Below are 19,068 nucleotides of genomic sequence, written 5' to 3'. Positions count from 1 at the left end.
TGTTTATTATTTTCTTATCCTGTTCTCACTGTCTCTCCTATAAAAAGTGCCAAGCCTCTGTTCATGGTGTGAGTTGTTCTCAGCAGCTCACCCGTGTACACGTTTAGCAAAGAAAGTAACTTTGTCTCATTGTGTCTTTATTTCTCCTGGGTTTTTTACAGAGTTTTCTCCCAACAACATTAAGAAAAATATTTTGACCATTTTGAGAACAAATTTGAAATGTCGAGATTACAGTTGTTGTTTTCAGACAAACTGCCACAGTTGCAGTGCCCTCTGAGTTAGTGAAATACTTCAGAATCTGTTTTAGTAACAAGGACGCAAATGATTTCTCTTTTAGCATATAAACACAGTGTAGTGATCAGTATAAGGATTTTTGAAAAGATGGTTCATCTGGTCAGAAGGAAAAACACAAGAGTTTGTGTAACCTCTCTCTCTTCATGTCTCCACTTTGCTATAAGTTGATCCAGACCACAAAGCTAGCTAGCAGTTACTTGCCAAACTCAAGCCAGAGGTTTTTCTGCTACGGTAGTACGATGAAGTCCAAACACCGCTTGTTCCTGACCGACGACACTCTGCTGTCCTGCATGAATATTAAAGTGACTTCTTACAGCTCTGATATGGCAAAGCTCTGCAGTAATGTTTAGAAACAGAACTCACACTAACCTAATTTTATTCTAAAATTATTGGGCCTCTGCTACGTTTTATTTATTTGAAAGTGGGCAATTATTTAGGTGTGAACTCAAATAGACAAAATACAAAATCATGCTTTATGTAAAAGTAGGCCTCTACATGCCAGTGTTGTTTTTTCTCCTCTTCAAAGCATTTGTTAAAAGGTTCTTAAAATAAAAAGACCTCTTATTACATTTGTATTAAGTGTATGTATTATCCTTTCCGAATTGCATCTGTCAGGGCACTCGGTCTGTGACCAAATGTTTTCTACACTGTTAAAAAAACATCTTAAAAAAACAGTAATATTCCGGCAGCTGGGGTGCCAAAATACTAAAATAACAGAAAATATCTTCGTCATAAAAATACGGTTATTTTCAGTAATGACAATACAGTTTGTTGCGCTAATTTTACATGGGATTCTGCCTTTTCCAATTGCGTTTAGACATTAAATTAGGAACATTTTAATGTGATCAAACAATGAAATTACCTATAAACAAGGTCAATGAATGTGGCAATATGAATCATAATACGCAAATGTACAAAAATATACAGTTAACAGTTGGTTTAAAAAATAATGGCTTGCTCTCCCTGGGACAGAGGCGAAGCTGCCATATTGCACCATCGGCCCCTCTGGCCATCAACAGTAGGCGAAGAGTCTTGACCACGGACACAATACCGAGAGTGTCCAAGACGGGGCTTGAACCAGCAACCTTCTGATCACAAGGCGAACTGCCAACTCTTGAGCCACAAACGCCCTCTATAGCAATGATAATAATACTTATGTGATGTAACACAAGGTTATAGGAATCATGTTATATACTTTTCCATAGCATTACATTTGAATTCAACAGTTCAATCTTTCAAATAATGGACAGATATTTGTGAATTCATGATACATTTGTAAATGTATTTTAACAATCTAAATATGCATATGTATAGACAGATACATTTAATAATCATGACAATTATGTTGTAAATGGTAAATGGCCTGTATTTATAGAGCGCTTTACTAGTCCCTAAGGACCCCAAAGCGCTTTACATATCCAGTCATCCACCCATTCACACACACTCACACACACTGGTGATGGCAGCTACATTGTAGCCACAGCCGCCCTGGGGCGCACTGACAGAGGCGAGGCTGCCGGACACTGGCGCCACCGGGCCCTCTGTATTACATTACAGTGATTTAACGTTAATTTACATTCACAATGTGAAGTCAAAGTCTATTTACGTAACTTTAATGATATTAAGAACAGAACAAAACTGTAAAATGCAGTAAAATACTTTTATATTAGGATTTTTTCCTACAGTACAGCCACACCCGCGACCTTGTAGTTGTTAGTTCACATTCATTGGCCGATGCTTAGCGTCATGTTTTTATGTGTCCCAACATCCAATGGCATGTCACATTGTTTTCATGGCCACACCCTCACCCCAGGTGCAGAGGCCTATTTCTGTTCAGGAATGTTGTGAATACTTTAAGATTTATATTAATTGCAATTCCTACATCTACATTTATTTCTTAAAACATGTAATTAGCACAGCGTGGCCGTGCAATGTTTTATATGTTTTTTTTAGTTTTTATTCCTGTTAATTATATTTTCACTTGTTACCTCTAAATTATTGAATCAGACAAAATTATAATTCAAATACTCCTTTAATTATTGATTATTCTCATTAATTTTCGATCATTTTATATATTTTTCCGTAGTATTACATTTGGATTTAACATATCAAAATCAGCCCGGTCTCAAAATGCCCGGGCTGATTTTTTTGTCCCAGTCCAGTCCTGGCCTCACAAAATTATCACGACCACAAAAAACGTGAAAAGAGTTGGATGGACATTGCTGCTCAATCACAGCTGCCTGGTCAATGCTTTTCAATCTAGCAAAGTTGATGGTGGTGGTGTGTGTGTCTGTGTGAGTGAAAGACAGAGAGAGAGGGAGAGCGAGAGACAGATTTTGTGTTATAACCTTCATGTTATGGACGCAGTGTGAGCACTCAGGTCCCATCAGAGCATCGGGCCGACTAGTGTGAGACCCTGTACGTGACCTACAAACTTCTAACCCCTGTGGTTCAATCGTACAGTTTGAGCAGGAGCTGAATAACGAGACTGAAAAATTTGCACAGTGTATGCCCAGCTTAAGGAGACAAAGACCTCAAAAGAAGGGGCCTCATCTTAGGAGATTAATCAGTCTTTCACCTGATCATTTTAGGAGTTTAAGCAGAGGAGGACACTAGCTGGCCAGCCAGACCCAGCTGCAAATGACATATTCAGGGTTTGAAGAAACGTGTCTCTACAGCTGAGCAAAAATGTACAACAAGCAACATATAATGGGTGAATATGAATAACTTTTTATTTCAGGAAACGTTCAATTTAACTTGGGAACGATTACAATAACAGTGACCATGTGAAATTATACAGATTTTACTAGCCAGAGTAAACAAACATTCTCAGTTGTATTATATACCAAACAAGCAAACAAAACTCAAAGCATCTGGTTTTAACACAGACTCTACATATTGTATTGAACTACACAAGCATCAGCACTTTGAAATACTTAAAATGAACTTTAAAATACTGTTGGCCATCTTCACTCAACCAACAGCCAAAATGGTTACATCCTACGCTCTGACAACTTGAGTGGTGACCACCGTTGAGGTGGCCGGCTGCATGTAGGCCCTGATCTTCACCTCACGATGCATCTGGCACCAGACACACTCGTAACACCAAATTATTTTACACCAGTCATCACAGCACGAACCCTGCAGGATGGAGAAGAAAAAGAAGAGAAGAATAAGACATAACTCAACACAATGAGGCAAACATGGTGAAGTCCCCATGCTTGTCTGATTTAGAGTACTCTCAGTGTTCACTTGCGAATGTGAACCAACAGCCAAGTAGTTCTTTGATGCTGTTATAAGAAGCTGGGTGAGTTAATAAAAGTGAATTTGTTCACAGCCGTAGTTTCCTGTTAAACAGATTTGAACAAACTGTCGTTACACTGTCTGTGTGTTTAATGAAGGCACACGGGGTATGTTTGAATGGTCAGTTTCACTTGATTGATTGATTGAATCTTTATTTTGAACATGTTGAAAAAGTACAACAACATAGAATTAAAAGAGAAAAATGAACAAAGCAAAACAAAAGGAAAACGAGCAACCACAACTACAAATAACGTTCATGTTCAAAAAGCAGCAGGAAGAAGCATAAGCTTATTTAATCCCACCCCTTTTCCACTATCTAGTATCAATAGACTACAGAAATACCTCCTTGCAATTACATTATATGTTATGTGTAATTTTTTTTATTATTCTTTTTTTTAATATATATATACACATATGTTTCTATCTATCCATACATACGTATATACACATACGCACATATACACATTTTCAATAACCCCAGTAACACCTCAAAGGATACACAACCTACAAATATATATACAGTATACCCATACCTACATACCTGTGCACCCGCACACACATGAAAATATTAGACAAGAACACCCTATCAAATCTCTACCTTTTCCCTGTACCCTGTAAAAACCATATCCTTAAACCGCTTTTTAAACTGCGCCATGCTTGGACATTGCTTCATATCTTTACTTAGTCTGTTCCACAGCTTCACTCCACACACAGAGATGCAAAAACTTTTTAATGTTGTACGGATACGAGGATGTTTTAAATTTAATTCCCCCCTCAAATTGTATCCCCGTTCCCTTTTAGAAAACATTTTTAGAATATTGTCAGGAAGCAGGTTATTTATTGCTTTATATATAATTTGTGCAGTGAGAAAATGAACCAGATCTGTGAATTTTAGAATTTTTGATTTTAAGAATAGTGGATTTGTCTGATCTCTGTAACCAGTTTTATGGATTATCCTTATGGCCCTTTTTTGTAATAGAAAGAAGAGAAATAAGAATGTGGGTGGCAGCTGTAATAATGTTTAGGAAAAAGAGCTTCTTTAATTACCTCCTTTAGCAAACAATTGACTGGAGCATCCTTTATGAAAGGAGAGGAGAAAATGCCATCCCACAATTCATAGCAACGGCTCATCCAACTATTCACGAAAACTATCCAGTACGCAGATCTTAATTATAACTGAATTTTCCGATTTGTGCCATAAGCTAGTGATTTTTCACAACAGCCTGCTAAACACATGAAGAACGTGCAGAAGATGTGTGTCAATTTTCTGTGTTACCAAATTTTATCAAGTTGGCAAAGCACAAAGCTCATCACAATAACTCATAAAGAAACAAAACCTTTACAGGAGTGTAGTTGGCTTACATCCACCAAGGAATTCAAGGTCAACTCAATGTCAAATAAGGTCAAATTTTCATGAAATTCTACTTGTTACTTATTGGCAACATTTAGGAAATAGTACTGCTATATGGGGACTCAAAAACCTGATTTCTGCATTGTACATCTATGGTTTTCTTTCAAGTTGACCCAAAATGTGTTATTTTTATTGCACTATATATTCTTTAAAAAAAATCAATGAAAACAAAATATGAATTTATAAAAAAAAAAAAAAAAAAGAATTTATAAAACTGTACAAAATGCAACACTTTTCAATTATTCGGTGAGCTGGCCTAACGGAAGTTTGCACTCTCAGTATGCTTCTTTTTATGTTGATTTTTGTAGGAAAAGCATATCTTTTAAAAAGAAATACAATTTAAATAAAATAGTTTTCACTCCTCAGTTTAGCTTGGCTAACAGCAATAACCTTGACCCTCCCTCACCCCCAGCCTTACAGGGATGCCGTAGCGGTCTCTGATCGACTGGCGAAGCGTGCAGGACACCACGCAGCATACATCACAGAGTGGGAGGCAGCAACACCACCCGTGCTTGTTGGCTGTATCACACTGCATGCAGGGGAAACACCAAAGGGCACAGCAACCTCGACAGAAGAGAAAAAAAGTATGCAGACACAAGTTTATTTCACTGTTGAATAAGTTCTCCTTCAACAACTAGCTTGTGCATCCTGTGTTTCATATGCTGACTTCAGTCCTACCTTCAGATGGTCAGATACTCAAGACCCTCTGAATAAAAGTCTGAGAAGAGAGTTGATACAAAAACCACTACTGTTTGTAGAGTTTGCTAGATTAACTTACAAGTGCCCATATCAGCACAGCAATCACAGAGGTCAGTGCTCCAGTGCCCAGGGTGTTGATTAGTGCTGGAGACTGTCACTATCTGGGTGGCCGCCTGGTATTCAGCCATTTCTGGAGGAAAGAAGGTAGAAATAGAGATGCATTGAAGGGTTATAGTTTTAGTTGCTCCTCTGTACGGAGAAATCAAATGCTAGAATATGAAAAAGATAACAGCTGGTTTGAAGCATTACTGTCCACAGTGTGGATATTTTTACAAATAACAGTTTCCTGTTTCGTGAAAATCACTGCAAAGACCATTGGCACAAAAGTTACGAGTACATCTTTTAAAACTCAGAAATTTGATAAAACCCAGCTTATAAACTGCATTCACAATACATTTCAAACCAATAACTTTTATAAATCTACCGTTTCAAACAGTTCAAAGTCACACAAAATCTTAATCTGTCTTGAATGCTGAGCATTCAAGACAGATTAAGAGATATTTAGTGTTATTTATCCATCTTTTTCTTTGGTACATAATCCCATATATCTTGCTTGATATATTTGATGTCTTCAGTTTGTATCTACAATGTAGAAAGTAATAAAAGTAAAGACTTTTGGCTGGTAGTGAATATACATATATATCTACATATATGTGTATATGTACACACACACACATGCACATATAAATTTGAGCACAATAGGACTTATTTGGGTAGCTCAAATACGTCACCTGGTTTTCTCTCACTCTAACCTCTGGTCTGTCTCAGTTAAGCTGCCCACCTAACACTAGTTTTTATTTGTATTTTTTTAGAGTCGTGGCCCTGGTGTTATGTATGGGTAAAATGTGAAGAGGCACTGTTGTTACGAGCTCTTAGAAGTTTCATAGCCTTGAAAGAAATCACGAAGGTGTAGAAGAATCGGATGTGTAGAGTTAATGGAGCAATGATAAAATGTATGTAACACTAACCAAGTGAGTACTGGGTCTGATTGATTTCCTTTGACTGTGTTTTGTCGCCTTTAAAACACCTGTAAGGGTGTAAGCATGTATGTGGGCTACTTCCTATTTTTTTTTTTAAGAATCCTTACCTATCAGAATTTATTTAAAGTGCACTTTAACATTGTGTTAAATAACATTTGCATGCCTGTCTTGCACAAAAGCAATGATGCATGAAAGTGATGCATCTACAGCCCTTCCTGGTTTCTTACTATCATTTCACAGGAAACAGACAGATGTACATTCTCTGTCTCATTTGGTGCACATCAGACAATACATGAAACTCATCAAACCCACAGGGCTGATCAGAAGATTCTAATGTGTCAAAGTGTTTATGCAAATAATAATATGCGCTTCACACACTGTGTAATACAAGGATAACAGGATGTTTTTTACTGCTGAAACAGTGAAAAACACGATTTAATATCATGCAAGGAATTCATTAATAGTATTATTTGTATACTTCTCTACAACAGATATCTAATGAAACGTGTGAGTTTCTGCCTTTTTTTTTTTTCACATGGCTGTTGCTCCACTCAAATGTCTTCTGAAATGAAAGTATTTCATCTTCCTCCTCTGCCTTTCAGATGATTTCCCTCCAAATTTGGTATTAGTCTTTAACTCCGCCTTTCGGGCTGTCTTCTCTTAACTGGCTTCATCGGGTCTCAACAGTCTTTTAGTTATTTTCAGGAAGTGACATCTGTGCCATAGCAGTTACATCTTGAGGTCAGCTTTGCATTACATGAGTCAATGTGATTGCAAAAAAGATGAACTGACATCTGCAAAGTGTCTCTTAAATTCAGTTTAAATGTGAGGCCACTTTTTTACATTCAGAATGAGAATGACACAACAAAAACAAACACACATAAAAACAATTATATACAGAAGGCCTGTCACTTAACTAAAAGCCCAACACTGCCCTCCACAGCAGAACAGATATTAGCACAGCCTCACCTTCTCTCTTTCTAACCTCTAGTCATTGTTGATAAAGCTCATAAGTCTCCGTATCATTGCTGAAAGGGCTGAGTTGATTATCATTGAGTTGAGGATCTCACTTTCCTTCCTCGTTTCATGGCTGGAAGTGTCCTGAAGTGTGTGTAAGAGCTGTTGTTGTAGCAGCAGTGCCATGACAGTTAGATTGCCTGAAGGCACCCAATCACAACATTATTAGCAAGGAGAAATAAATTGTGCTCCTCTTCAGATTAAGTATGTAGGAAGATGGTGATGAAGCTAATTTAACAGCTCCTCCATTTCTCCCAACATTTACCTCTCTATGTTTTTTTTATGTTAAGGATCAGGGCACTGTGTGCCACTCCAACAGGTCCCATTCCAGAGGAGTGTTAGCGTTTGAAACTAGTGATGTGTCGGTCACGAACGAAATGGTTCTTAGAGCCGACTCTTTGATGTGAACGACGCGAGCCGGATCCTTATCGCGAGCCGTGGGTGTTTTTTTTTTTTTTGTTTTTTTCCTTTCTCTCACCCTCTCTCTCGCACTTTTTTCCAGCAAGTACCAACAACCGGATTTGGTGTGTGGTAGTAACAGGTAAATGAACTTTTTTTTAAAGATTATTTGAATATATATGAGTGCTTGAGTATAAATACACAAACAATACACATATGCTTTCAATTGTGTAATTTAAGTGATCTAGGTAGCTCTGTTTTGGAAGTTAATGCTAGAAATGTGTTTTGGAATTTGTACGTGCTTTTTAGAGTTTGTATGTGCTTTGTCTCTAGGGGCCACCGCATATATTTATATATAAACATATATAAATAAAACCACTCTTTTTTACATTAGTAATTCCTTTTGTGCATAATTTTATATTATTGTTAATAATAAATTAATTAAAGCAACAAAACAACCTGAAGATCCGGTTCGGAGCCGAAAGAGCCGGTTCTCTAAAAAGAGCTGGAAATCCCATCACTATTTGAAACGCTTGGGCCGCTCTGCCTGCCACAGTTTCAAACTGGTCATGTGACTGCATGGCCACATCTCATTGGTAAAAAAGTTACCGGAAGCTCCACTGGCGGCGTGTTATCTAATGTGTTCAACTAATTATTTTTTTAAAAAAGTAACGAGTCGAATTTTGCAAATGTAGCGGAGTAAAAGTACCGTTTCTTCTTCACAAATGTACTCAACTAAAAGTAAAAAGTATCATGCAAAAAAGGTACTTTAAAAGTACATTTTTTTTCCAAAACATACTCAAGTAAATGTAACGGAGTAAATGTAACTCGTTACTACCCACCTCTGCCCCAGTCACCATATCAAGCTTAGGCTACGTCCACACTAATCGTTTTCTCTCCATTTTGTCCTCACTGAGACGGCGTTTTGAAAACACTCTCGAAAACACATACCTTTTAAAACAGAGCTGCCCCGTCGCAATGTGGACAGTTGAAAACGCAGACTTTCTAAAACAGGGCTGCCCAATCCCGGTCCTCGAGAGCTACTATCCTGCAGCTTTTAGATGCATCCCTACTCCAACACAGCTGAATCAAATGGTTTGATTACCTCTTCAGCATGCCATCATGTTTGGCAAAGGCCTGATAACAAGCCATTCATTTGATTCAGGTGTGTGGGAACAAGGATGCATCTAAAAGCTGCAGGACGGTAGCTCTCGAGGACCGGGATTGGGCACCCCTGTTCTAAAACATGAGCATTTTAGTCATGTGATGCAGTCATGTGACCAATTAAACAAAGCTCCGGTGCGTGTGTCAAAAAAATCAACACACTGCTTCAGAAGCACTGTGTCGAAGCTTGATTCGTTTGGCCAGAGTCACGTGATCAGTGACGACCGAAGCTTCATTTAGAACCTAACTGCTTCAGTGTCTCATTCAATGCTTTATAAGGAAGCGAATCATTCGCGGGATTTGTGGATTGTTTTGATGGTGGGTTTTCCAGCTTTGTGTTCTGGCCGTTTGCTTTTGTTTTGTGCGTGTTTATTATATCTGAAAACGGGAAAAAGGTAAAATGTCAAAAATCTGCTTCCATAATATAAATATCATTAAATAACTTTAGAAAAACTTCCACTTGACTCTTTACATGTAATGTTGTAAAAATATATATTTTATTGTTTAATTAATCTGATAATGTTAGTCTGCCAAATGTGCAGCAATTTAATTTATTTATTCTCTTTAGCTGATAGTTGGTGGGGCCCAGGTAGACTGTATAACTGCATCTCTACCAGTTTCTCTGCACTCCAGCCTCCTCTGTGCCATGTGAAGGGATTTTGCTTAAGGCAGGAGGAATTATCGCCACGAAAAGGAACAGGTTCGGCCATTGCACACTAGAACAAATTCTCTTTTTAAATAAAAATGGAAAAGGGTTACCTTAAACGCATCATGTTTTTAATTTGCAAGTTCATAAGCATTTTCCCTTTCCCATTTCACAATCAATTCTACCCCCAGGTCAAAAATATGTATAGGAAAATTACCCTAATGTAATATTATTTATAAAAATACCCGTCTAGCGATTAACTGCATGAGTGCAGGGAGGCAAGACCTCAGAGCAGAAGCATACTCCATAATGTGTTGTACATTTTGATATGTATATTATATGTAACGTGGTATTTTTCAATTATTGTATTTACCAACATCAAGAAGTCACAAGCAAAGAAAGACCACGCCATGCTGCATGTTTAAACAAGGAGAGTTTACTGGTCAAAACTATTTATTAAACAAATAAAACACATTTTTTTAACCACCAAAAAATACACGTTCAAAGCAACACAACGGCGGCCCAATATCAGACAGAATTCCACTCAGTAGAGTGAGGAATCATTATGAAGCAGTTGGTTTTATTTTGTGGATTCAAGCTGCTCTTCATATTTTTGGCCACCAGATGTCACCAGAGAGGACTGTGTTGAAAAGCTTCGAGTAATGAACCGTTTTTCAATACAAGCTTCAGTGCTTCAGAAAGCTTCATTTGGCCATCACTACTGATAGGTTTGATAGCACTCCGCTGTCTTTGTTTAATTTGTCACATGATTGCATCACATGACTAAAATGCATCATGTTTTAGAAAGTCTACGTTTTCGAGTGTCCACACTGCGACTGGACAGCTCCGTTTTTAAATGTATGCGTCTTCGAGAGTGTTTTCAAAACGGAGAGAAAGCGTATTTAATTTTTATTGACTATTTTAACCGGTACGTCTTCTGTTTCCGTGATCACCCCCTGCTGCTCTCCCCGTTAGGGTTCCCTTCTAAGCTTACACCAAATGTTCAGCAACTCAGGCTGACCCTTTGGTGACTCAGGCGACTCAGGCTACGTCCACTAATGCGTTTTCAAATGAAAACGCATTAGTGGACGTAGCCTGAGTCGCTTTCTGCATTTCCTTTTAATGTTGCTGACCCTTTGTTGTAATGACTTGGTGATATAAGTAATGTTCCGAAGGGTTAAAGAAATCTGAGCTGGCAGCAATCACTTCAGAGTGTCGGGTCAGAACACTTGCAAATGTTCAGATGTGAGAGGAACAAACAGGCAGAGTCCAGGAATAAAGTTGTCATTCTTTGTATTTCCAATTGAGAATGTGCCCGCAGCTGGGTGAGAGAGAGAGAGAGAGAGAGAGAGAGAGAGTGTGTGTGTGTGTGTGTGTGTGTGTGTGTGTGTGTGTGTGTGTGTGTGTGGTTTGGTCTTATGAACGCACACACTGTCCGTTGTTTGGCTGCCGTTTGTCTCTGAACTAAAGTTGCGGACATGCACCCCGATGGTGCAGGGGGCATAGGAAATCCCATACACAAACCTAACCCTTTTGTACAAGTAAAATTGAATAGATTTGATTTGAAATAACAGAACTCGAACCAATTACAGAAACATAACAATAAAGCAACCAAAAAGTAAGAAATAACAATAACAAGAATAAAAATCAAGAATAAAATAGATACAATATACAGCCAGTGGCAGCTAGAATGTATTTCAAACATTTCAGAGGAATACAGATTGAAATGAATGCTTAGCAAGACAAACATGAAGCAGCTTTATGCTTTACTGTATTTTGGACCGGTAAGCAATTTGAGGAAGTTTTTAAGGTGGAAGGATTTTAAGGCTGATGAAATAGCTGTTTTAAAATACCACAATGACACTTCTTACTAATTAAAAATAAAAAAGTTTGACAACGCCACAGGAACAGTAGCTGAAAATGCCTTTTATATCACTTAATGGCACTTATTGTATCGTATAAAGGTACTATCATTTTAGAGTTGCATTTTCATAAATACAAATACGTTCGAGCACTTATTTAAACTTTCACAGCTGTTATGATAATTAAATCTATTACAGATATTATGGTGTGCCTTGATGATCTTGCCAGATTTCAACCTTTGCAGCCTGTATGGCATATCATAGAATATATTTCTTTTTTAGAAAAATGCTAACAGTTTATTATTGGCAACTTCATGGCCACTCCAGATCGTTGTGTATAGCTGTCGACTCAATTACTCAAACAAATCATAGGATCCATATCAAGAAAGGATTAAGTATATATATCAAATAAGGAAAATATATCAAATGCATGTCAAACAAAATAAGAAAAATTTAGATATAAAATTTATTAATTATAACATTGGAACTATTATTATTATTATTAGTAGTAGTAGTAGTATTACAACTGGCAGAGAAAAATTGTTGACTGTTTGCAATTGTTCATCAGTATAAAAATCGTCTTACCTTTTCTCTGGTTCTCTCAGCTTTGAAAAAAATTAGAGAGTGGACAACTCAGCATTTAACTAGAAATCAGAGAGGGGAGGGGGGGAAAGGGAGAGATAATGCTGTAGCTCTATATGCACACAAACACACACACACACCTCTGCAAAACGGTTTTGTTCTGTTTTTTGTTTGTTTGTGGCTTCTTTGTGGTTTCTTTCTCTTGAGGACAGTGACCCAAAAAATTTCATGTAATGCTGGAACACTGAAAAAAAGGGACTGGCCATCTCTTGGATTTATGTAAGCATCTTGCATGCATTTAACACAATTGCCTCATGTTTTAAAGTTAAATGTAACTATATAGTGTAAAAACTACATGATATGCAGAAAGGGTGTATTAAATTGTTCATATCATGTTCAGGTGAAGTAAGTCAATAAGATAGCAACGTTAAATCTCGTGAAACCACGCGTGATTTCATCTCGCGGGCTTTGGATCGTGGTTTAAAAAAGGCATCCATCTCAGTCAAGTCGAGCAGCCAACTCTACGTTTTTGGTATGTCTTGATTTTTTGAATTAATATTTACCATATTTCAGCCAAATGTAGTTAAACGTCTAGAGTGTCGCCATGTAACATGCTAAAAAAGAGCCGTTAGCTTATTTGCTGTTTTATCTGTTGTCAAAGAATTGGCGCTTTTTCATTTGAATTTGTCTTTGGCACAAGAGCCGTAATATCACATTAAACCTAATTACGAGGCACTCATAACATAATTTGGTTTTCTGTGTGAATACATTTGTCAACTGACTCTTCAGTTACATTGTGTATTTACTGCACCGTGGTGTTAGTGAGATTTTGGACATTGAACAGCTTTAGCTAATATCATCAGCGGCATTATGCTAGCTTACATCCCTACCCCTCCTGCCCTCACCTGCTGTCCTTTTGTTTTTGTTTTTGTTTTTTTTGCTGCACATTGAGAGATGACCTCTATTCTGCATTTCACCAGGAGTCAGCTGATGGATTGTGGGTTCAAGGTGTTATGGTAAGAAAGTATATTCTATTTTCGTTTCTGTAACTTAATTATAATAGGTTTTTTATAATTATTAGGTGCATGCATACTCACCCTATTAATACAACTGAGAGATCCAAAATCTGCCATAGGTTTAACTTATACCTGTATGTATTGCCAGAAAGGTGATTACTGGACTCGCATTAATGCACACTTGAACTGAAATGAGGTTGTAACTTGTGGGTTGTTGGGTTGCAAATCAGAAACAAACATCTTTGGATTTTTTTTAATCCCATAAGATCTGGAAACACAGTTTTTATTCAACAAAACATTACTGATTAACCAAGCACAGTGCCTGCTGTTATTTCAAAATAATTTTATGTCATTTCAGATAAAATGCAGCATTCCAGTGCATCCCAACCATGCCTTTACAGTCAAGGTTTCTGACGGAGCTGAGTTTCTCTCTGACAGTCTGCTGAAAGTGTTTGCAAAGTGATCGGGGGAACAGGGCACAAAGCTAAAGGATGTAGCTGCCATAATGACAGTAAGAACTTTAAAATTCTTTAACTACAAAGTGTATATGTATTGCATTAGGTCAGTAAAAGATTTTTATGCTACATCCATTGAAACAGTCAACTATTACCTGTGAGTAATGATTCCACTAAAAGGATGCCATAATTTTCGTCATGCATTTACTGGCCCACTGAGAAAAAATTATCTTTTTTTAAAAATAAATGTTCTGGAAACTATATATCCATAAAGTTGATGTCAAACAGGAACTTTTGATATTGCTTTGTAGATGCTGGTGTTGCATGTTGACTGGTTTAAAAAGTCAAGAGTTTTTGTCTGGGATCATTTTCTTCTGTGCTACTGAAAAGTTCACAAATCTCTGTTTTCTTTGTTATAATAGTCAAGGATGACATTAATGCTCGGAGTCCCTCATCAAAGTGCTCCGCATCTGTGTGAAAGACAATTGCAACATCTTGGTGCAGGAGTTCATGGTGAGTGTTTTATGAGTAGATTGTGGCTTTGCAACATTTAAAAATGCATTTAGTTATCCACTTGATCCTCATTGGACTGGTTAGGACCAGTAGTCCTCTTTAATAATTTGAAGTTCACATGAGGCCTGGTAGTGAAGCCCTTGAGGCCCCATCCCCACCCCTGTATTAGGGGTCACATCAGTGTGAAAAAACTTTAAATTTGTCATTCTAATGAACAAAGGAAAATCCCACCAATATTTATATTAGCTTTTGTTTGAAAAAATGACCAACTGACCAACAGCTAACCAAATTGTGGGGCTGAAAGTCTAAATTCTAACATCTTCTGAGTGACATAACCTGGATTTCTGATGGGCCGGTGTCTTTCTAACAAAAACTAATGTAAAGCATTTGAAATTATTATGTTTTTCACCCTCTCTTAGAAACTCTGTTAGACCATGAATGGCAGCATGGCAGGCCACTCTTTGGCTATAGCTATTTACTATGTTGCTTGCATTGGTTTAAATTACTCTAACATTAGAACTGGTAGATTCAAAAGAGATGAGTTTAAAAAGGAATCTTAAAGAAATGTTTTGTGTTTAACCAGGACTTGACTGAGGCCACTGCACAGATTGAGAAAACCACAATGAACATCTGTCTCCAGAGGATGCGGCAGGCAATGACTTTTCTGATGTTGTTCTTCAAGATCTGGATAACGTGACCTTTGCAGTAGCCATGCTGTTTGGACCTTTTTTATTCCTTCAACATGAGTTACCCATCACAACTCTGCTACACTTTTGAGGTGATTCAATGGGTGGTAATGGAGTTGGATGCAACTCAGCTCTCAAGAAAAGCTCACAACTAAGACAAAACTGCTCCTGCAACGAAGCTCACTGTTATGCATGTGAGGTGACCAGCTCTAGGTGAGAGGACATTTAAATCTCACACTTGTTCTGCTGCATTTTTGAAGCTCAATTCCAGGAACGGATCGCAGGGTTCATTTTTATATACTCTGCAACTGCCATGAGGACGAGCCGTTTTTTGTTGTTGTTTGTTTTTCCTTTTGCTCTGTACAAGTTCTGTTTGTCTGTTTGGCAGCATTTTTTAATTTCTCTTTGTATTTTTTCTTTCTTTTACTAGTGAAGAGATGTAGCGTGAACAGTTATACAGTCTAAATATCCCATATGGGTCGTGTGAAATGGTATTTTCAGTTTCATTCAGTTGAAGTAAAGAACGTTGAATATTTCTAAGTGTGCTGTTTTGAACCAAGATGTCACAGTATGATCAGTGCTGTAATTTTTGACAGTCACTGTATCAATGTTATTTTTGCGTCTCTTGAATAAAGGTTTTGACCTGCAAGTGCTAATTTCTTTAGTTATTGGGGTAAAATGGGAGGTGTTAATAGGAAGGTGTTTGCCAATTCAGTAACCTAATTTAATGTTAATGGAAACTAACATTACCTCAAATTGTTTAGTTATAATTGTTGTTTAACTGAATCTTGATGTCAGAGGCCTTAAATAGAATGTTTTGTATTGTTCTTTCCCAACATTTTTCAAAAGAAACAGTCCAATTTCTTTGCTGTGATTGATTCCAGAGAACACGGAAGAACTGACATTATTTAACTGTTGATTTATATAGATTCAGTAGAGGAGTAATGTCAGTTTAATTCTTTACCTACTGCAGTGAAATTAGACATTTTGTTTTGAAAGGTTACTGGTGGATGCCAGCAACCATCTTGGAAGAGAACAATACAATCTGTTATAAGGCCTCCATTTGAAAATTGTGTATTTGATACTAGAATATAATAGCAAAATGTGATTTGAAGATAACATGTAGTATTTAAGTGACCAAGTAGTATTGGGTAAAAGTTATTGAATCGTGTTGGGATAACGTGAGAAAATTGTGAAGGATTAAAATATTCCAAGAGCTCAAATTACTTCATCAAAACATGTTTAAGTCACATTTTATCAACACAAATTGCACAAGTTTATTGAACATGAATAAATTGTGTTAATTTAACTCAATTGTTTAAGTTGCTGCCAAAGCAAAACATCTGTGTGCAACAAATGTCCACCATTGAATTAAGTAAATCCAACAACATATTTTTTTCAGTGAACATTGAGAAACATTGTTATAAAAGCCTCGTCATTTCCCCAGTACAACTGGACCGTAGATGGCTTGACCAATCTTAATGCTGTTTCCACATGCAATAGAAGTCAGATGCAAAGCAAAAAGAATAATCAAATTAAGAAGAAGAAGATGAATGTGAAGATGCTACAGAGTTTGTCTGCTTTACACTACCACACAGTGCAAAGTTAACAGATGACTGAGAAAGCATAGATTTAGTGTTGAAGAAAACTGCTACAAAGTATTTGGTGCATCTTCTGGACAGAGAAAAGAAGATAAGGATGACTTGGTGAGGAAGTCAGAGTGAGGTCTAGAGTGAGGAAGTAGAGGAAAGTATTCAAAGCAAGAAGTTAGCAAAACGTTTTCAAGCATGAGATTGCTGTGCAGTGCTGTAATGAAAACAGAGGGATATGCTGATGAGCTATATGAAGATAGGGGAAAGAGTTGTTTAAAAAAGTGTAATCTTAACTGCATGCCTCAGTTTTACTGCATGATAAAAAAAAAATGTCTGATTTCAGACTGGCAGGTGTGATGGAGTAGAGCTGTCTTTGGTCTAGAAGAAAATTTTAAAAATGGCAGACATTAGCTACAGCACAAGATGTTTTCTGATGCTTTGGTCCTGACTGCAAAACATTTTATCTCAGTGAAATTGCAAATTGCCTTTATTTACAAAGAAGAACTCAGGGCTGTGTGTTGGACAGGGTCGTCTGCAGTACGGGGGCCCCACAGGGCAGACTTCTCCCACAACTCCACCCAGTGCTTCCTGCAGAAGTTCTCTGATGACTCTGCAATAGTCGGCCTCATCACTGATGGGGACGACAAGGAGTACAGAGGACTGACCCAAGACTTTGTGGACTGGTGCCAGCTGAACTACCTCCACATCAACACTAGGTAAAACCAAGAAGCTGGTGGTAGACTTCCGCAGGCACAAACATCCTCCACTGCAAGCACTGAAGACTCAGCTCATCTATGTGTCAGTGGATCTCCAACTTCCTAACTGGCAGACCACAGGCAGTAAGGATGGGCGGACATGTCTCAGCCTCCACCACTCTCAGCACTGGAGCCCCCCAGGGGTGTGTTCTGAGCCCCCTGCTGTACTCTTTGTACACATATGACTGTGTGGCCACTACCAGCTCCACCACCATCATCAAGTTTGCTGACGACACCGTCGTGGTGGGCCTGATCTCTGATAACAACGAGACGGCCTACCTGAAGGAGATTAGGAATCTGGAGAACTGGTGCCAGAGGAACAACCTCCTTCTAAACGTCAGTAAGACAAAGGAGCTGATAGTGGACTTCAGCACTAAGCAGGAGAGGAACTACCAGACCCCCGTCATCAACGAGTGCCCAGTGGAGAGAGTGGACAGCTTCAAATACCTCGGAGTTCACATCACGCAGGACCTGTCATGGTCCTGTCACATCAACACCGTGGTGAAAAAGGCCCGACAGCGTCTCTACCACCTCAGATGCTTGAGAGACTTCCAACTGCCCTCCAAGGTGCTCAGGAACTTTTACTCGTGCACCATAGAGAGCATCCTGGCGGGAAACATCTTAACCTGGTTCGGGAACAGCACCATGCAGGACAGACGAGCTCTACAGAGGGTTGTGCGGTCAGCTGAGCGCACCATCCGCTCCGAGCTCCCTGACCTGCACTCAATCTACAGCAGGTGGTGCTGGACCAAGGCCAGGAAGATGGTGAAGGACCTCAGCCATCCCAACAACAGACTGTTCTCTCTGTTGAGGTCAGGAAAGCGATTCCGCTCCCTGAAGACCAACACAGAGAGACTGAGGAGGAGCTTCTTCCCGCAGGCGATACGGTCTCTCAATCACACCACCACACAGTACTGACCCACACATATGGTTCTTACACACACACTGGACTTTCTGGACTTTGGTTTTGCACAACACTGGTCACTATATTCTTCATTTCCGGTTAATACTTGTACAGTTGCTGTTATTGTGTATATATTTATTTATATTTAGATTTCTTCATACATTCTTATATAGTTCTATATTGTGTATTTTGTTGTACAGTTATTTTATTTTCAACTTTAATTTATATATTTTATCTTATTCTTCCCAGTTAAATTTACCCTTCATTCTAATTTGTGTTGTACAGTTATTTCATTTTTAACCTTAATTTATATTTTATTCCTTCCTAGTTAAATTTACCCTTTTTAATTTTTCATATTTATTTCCTATCTTATTCATAGCCTTTTCCTTTTTTGTTTTCTTTAGGTCACGAGCAGTTGTCCAAGCATTTCACTACATATCGTACTGTGTATGACTGTGTACGTGACAAATAAAAATTTGAATTTGAATTTGAACATCCAAGGTATGGACATTGAGTGGGACGGAGAGATTTCGCAGGTCTTTCCTCCCCACTGCTGTCAGACTCCACAACAAAGGCTCCAACTGATCAAACACACACATCCACACATGTGCAATAACACTAGGTGCAATACTCTTTATCTGACAAAGTTGTATTTTTACTCAGTTGTATAAAGCATTTGCATTCTATTTTTATCCTATTGTATATTTTATTCTATTTATTCTACTGTATA

The 19,068-nt window shown here is 38.0% G+C and overlaps 1 protein-coding gene and 1 long non-coding RNA gene across 4 annotated transcripts; one reads left to right on the top strand and one right to left on the bottom strand.

The window, feature by feature from the left end:
- Nucleotides 1–3,007: 3,007 nt before the first annotated feature.
- On the bottom strand, nucleotides 3,008–9,237 carry LOC146580266 (cornifelin homolog). Of its 2 annotated transcripts, none has more exons than XM_085266912.1 (4): nucleotides 9,115–9,237; nucleotides 5,787–5,897; nucleotides 5,427–5,572; nucleotides 3,008–3,435 (listed from the first exon to the last, which is right to left on the bottom strand). In XM_085266912.1, exons 2-4 carry the CDS (start codon nucleotides 5,893–5,895, stop codon nucleotides 3,295–3,297), a joined length of 396 nt encoding a protein of 131 aa, XP_085123038.1. In that variant the 5' UTR covers nucleotides 5,896–5,897; nucleotides 9,115–9,237; the 3' UTR covers nucleotides 3,008–3,294. The 2 variants fall into 2 exon arrangements, with proteins under 2 accessions (XP_085123038.1, XP_085123039.1); XM_085266913.1 differs by lacking the exon at nucleotides 9,115–9,237 and adding an exon at nucleotides 9,006–9,098.
- A 3,426-nt stretch (nucleotides 9,238–12,663) lies between these two features.
- On the top strand, nucleotides 12,664–16,464 carry LOC146580265 (uncharacterized). 2 transcript variants are annotated; one of them, XR_014891241.1, is made up of 5 exons: nucleotides 12,664–12,949; nucleotides 13,370–13,433; nucleotides 13,792–13,944; nucleotides 14,311–14,401; nucleotides 14,985–16,464. It is a non-coding gene; the product is annotated as an uncharacterized LOC146580265 (long non-coding RNA). The 2 variants fall into 2 exon arrangements; XR_014891240.1 differs by having other exon boundaries at nucleotides 12,664–13,433.
- The last annotated feature ends 2,604 nt before the right edge of the window (nucleotides 16,465–19,068 follow it).

The sequence above is a fragment of the Mchenga conophoros genome, linkage group LG3, assembly GCF_057382185.1.
Source record: "Mchenga conophoros isolate Kocher_MC1m ecotype Shallow Benthic linkage group LG3, M_conophoros_male_GT1.1, whole genome shotgun sequence".
NCBI classification, from domain to species: Eukaryota; Metazoa; Chordata; class Actinopteri; order Cichliformes; family Cichlidae; genus Mchenga; species Mchenga conophoros.
Note: the sequence above shows the minus strand (reverse complement) of the source record. Positions and strands in the feature narration are given on the sequence as shown.

Excerpts from the sequence above, each read along its gene's own strand:
- LOC146580266 (XM_085266912.1), bottom strand. The coding sequence starts at position 5,895 with ATGGCTGAATACCAGGCGGCCACCCAGATAGTGACAGTCTCCAGCACT. Across the intron at positions 5,573-5,786 it reads CTGTGCTGATATGGGCACTT|GTTGCTGTGCCCTTTGGTGT; the intron begins GTAAGTTAATCT and ends TCTTCTGTCGAG. Across the intron at positions 3,436-5,426 it reads GAGACCGCTACGGCATCCCT|GGTTCGTGCTGTGATGACTG; the intron begins GTAAGGCTGGGG and ends TCCATCCTGCAG.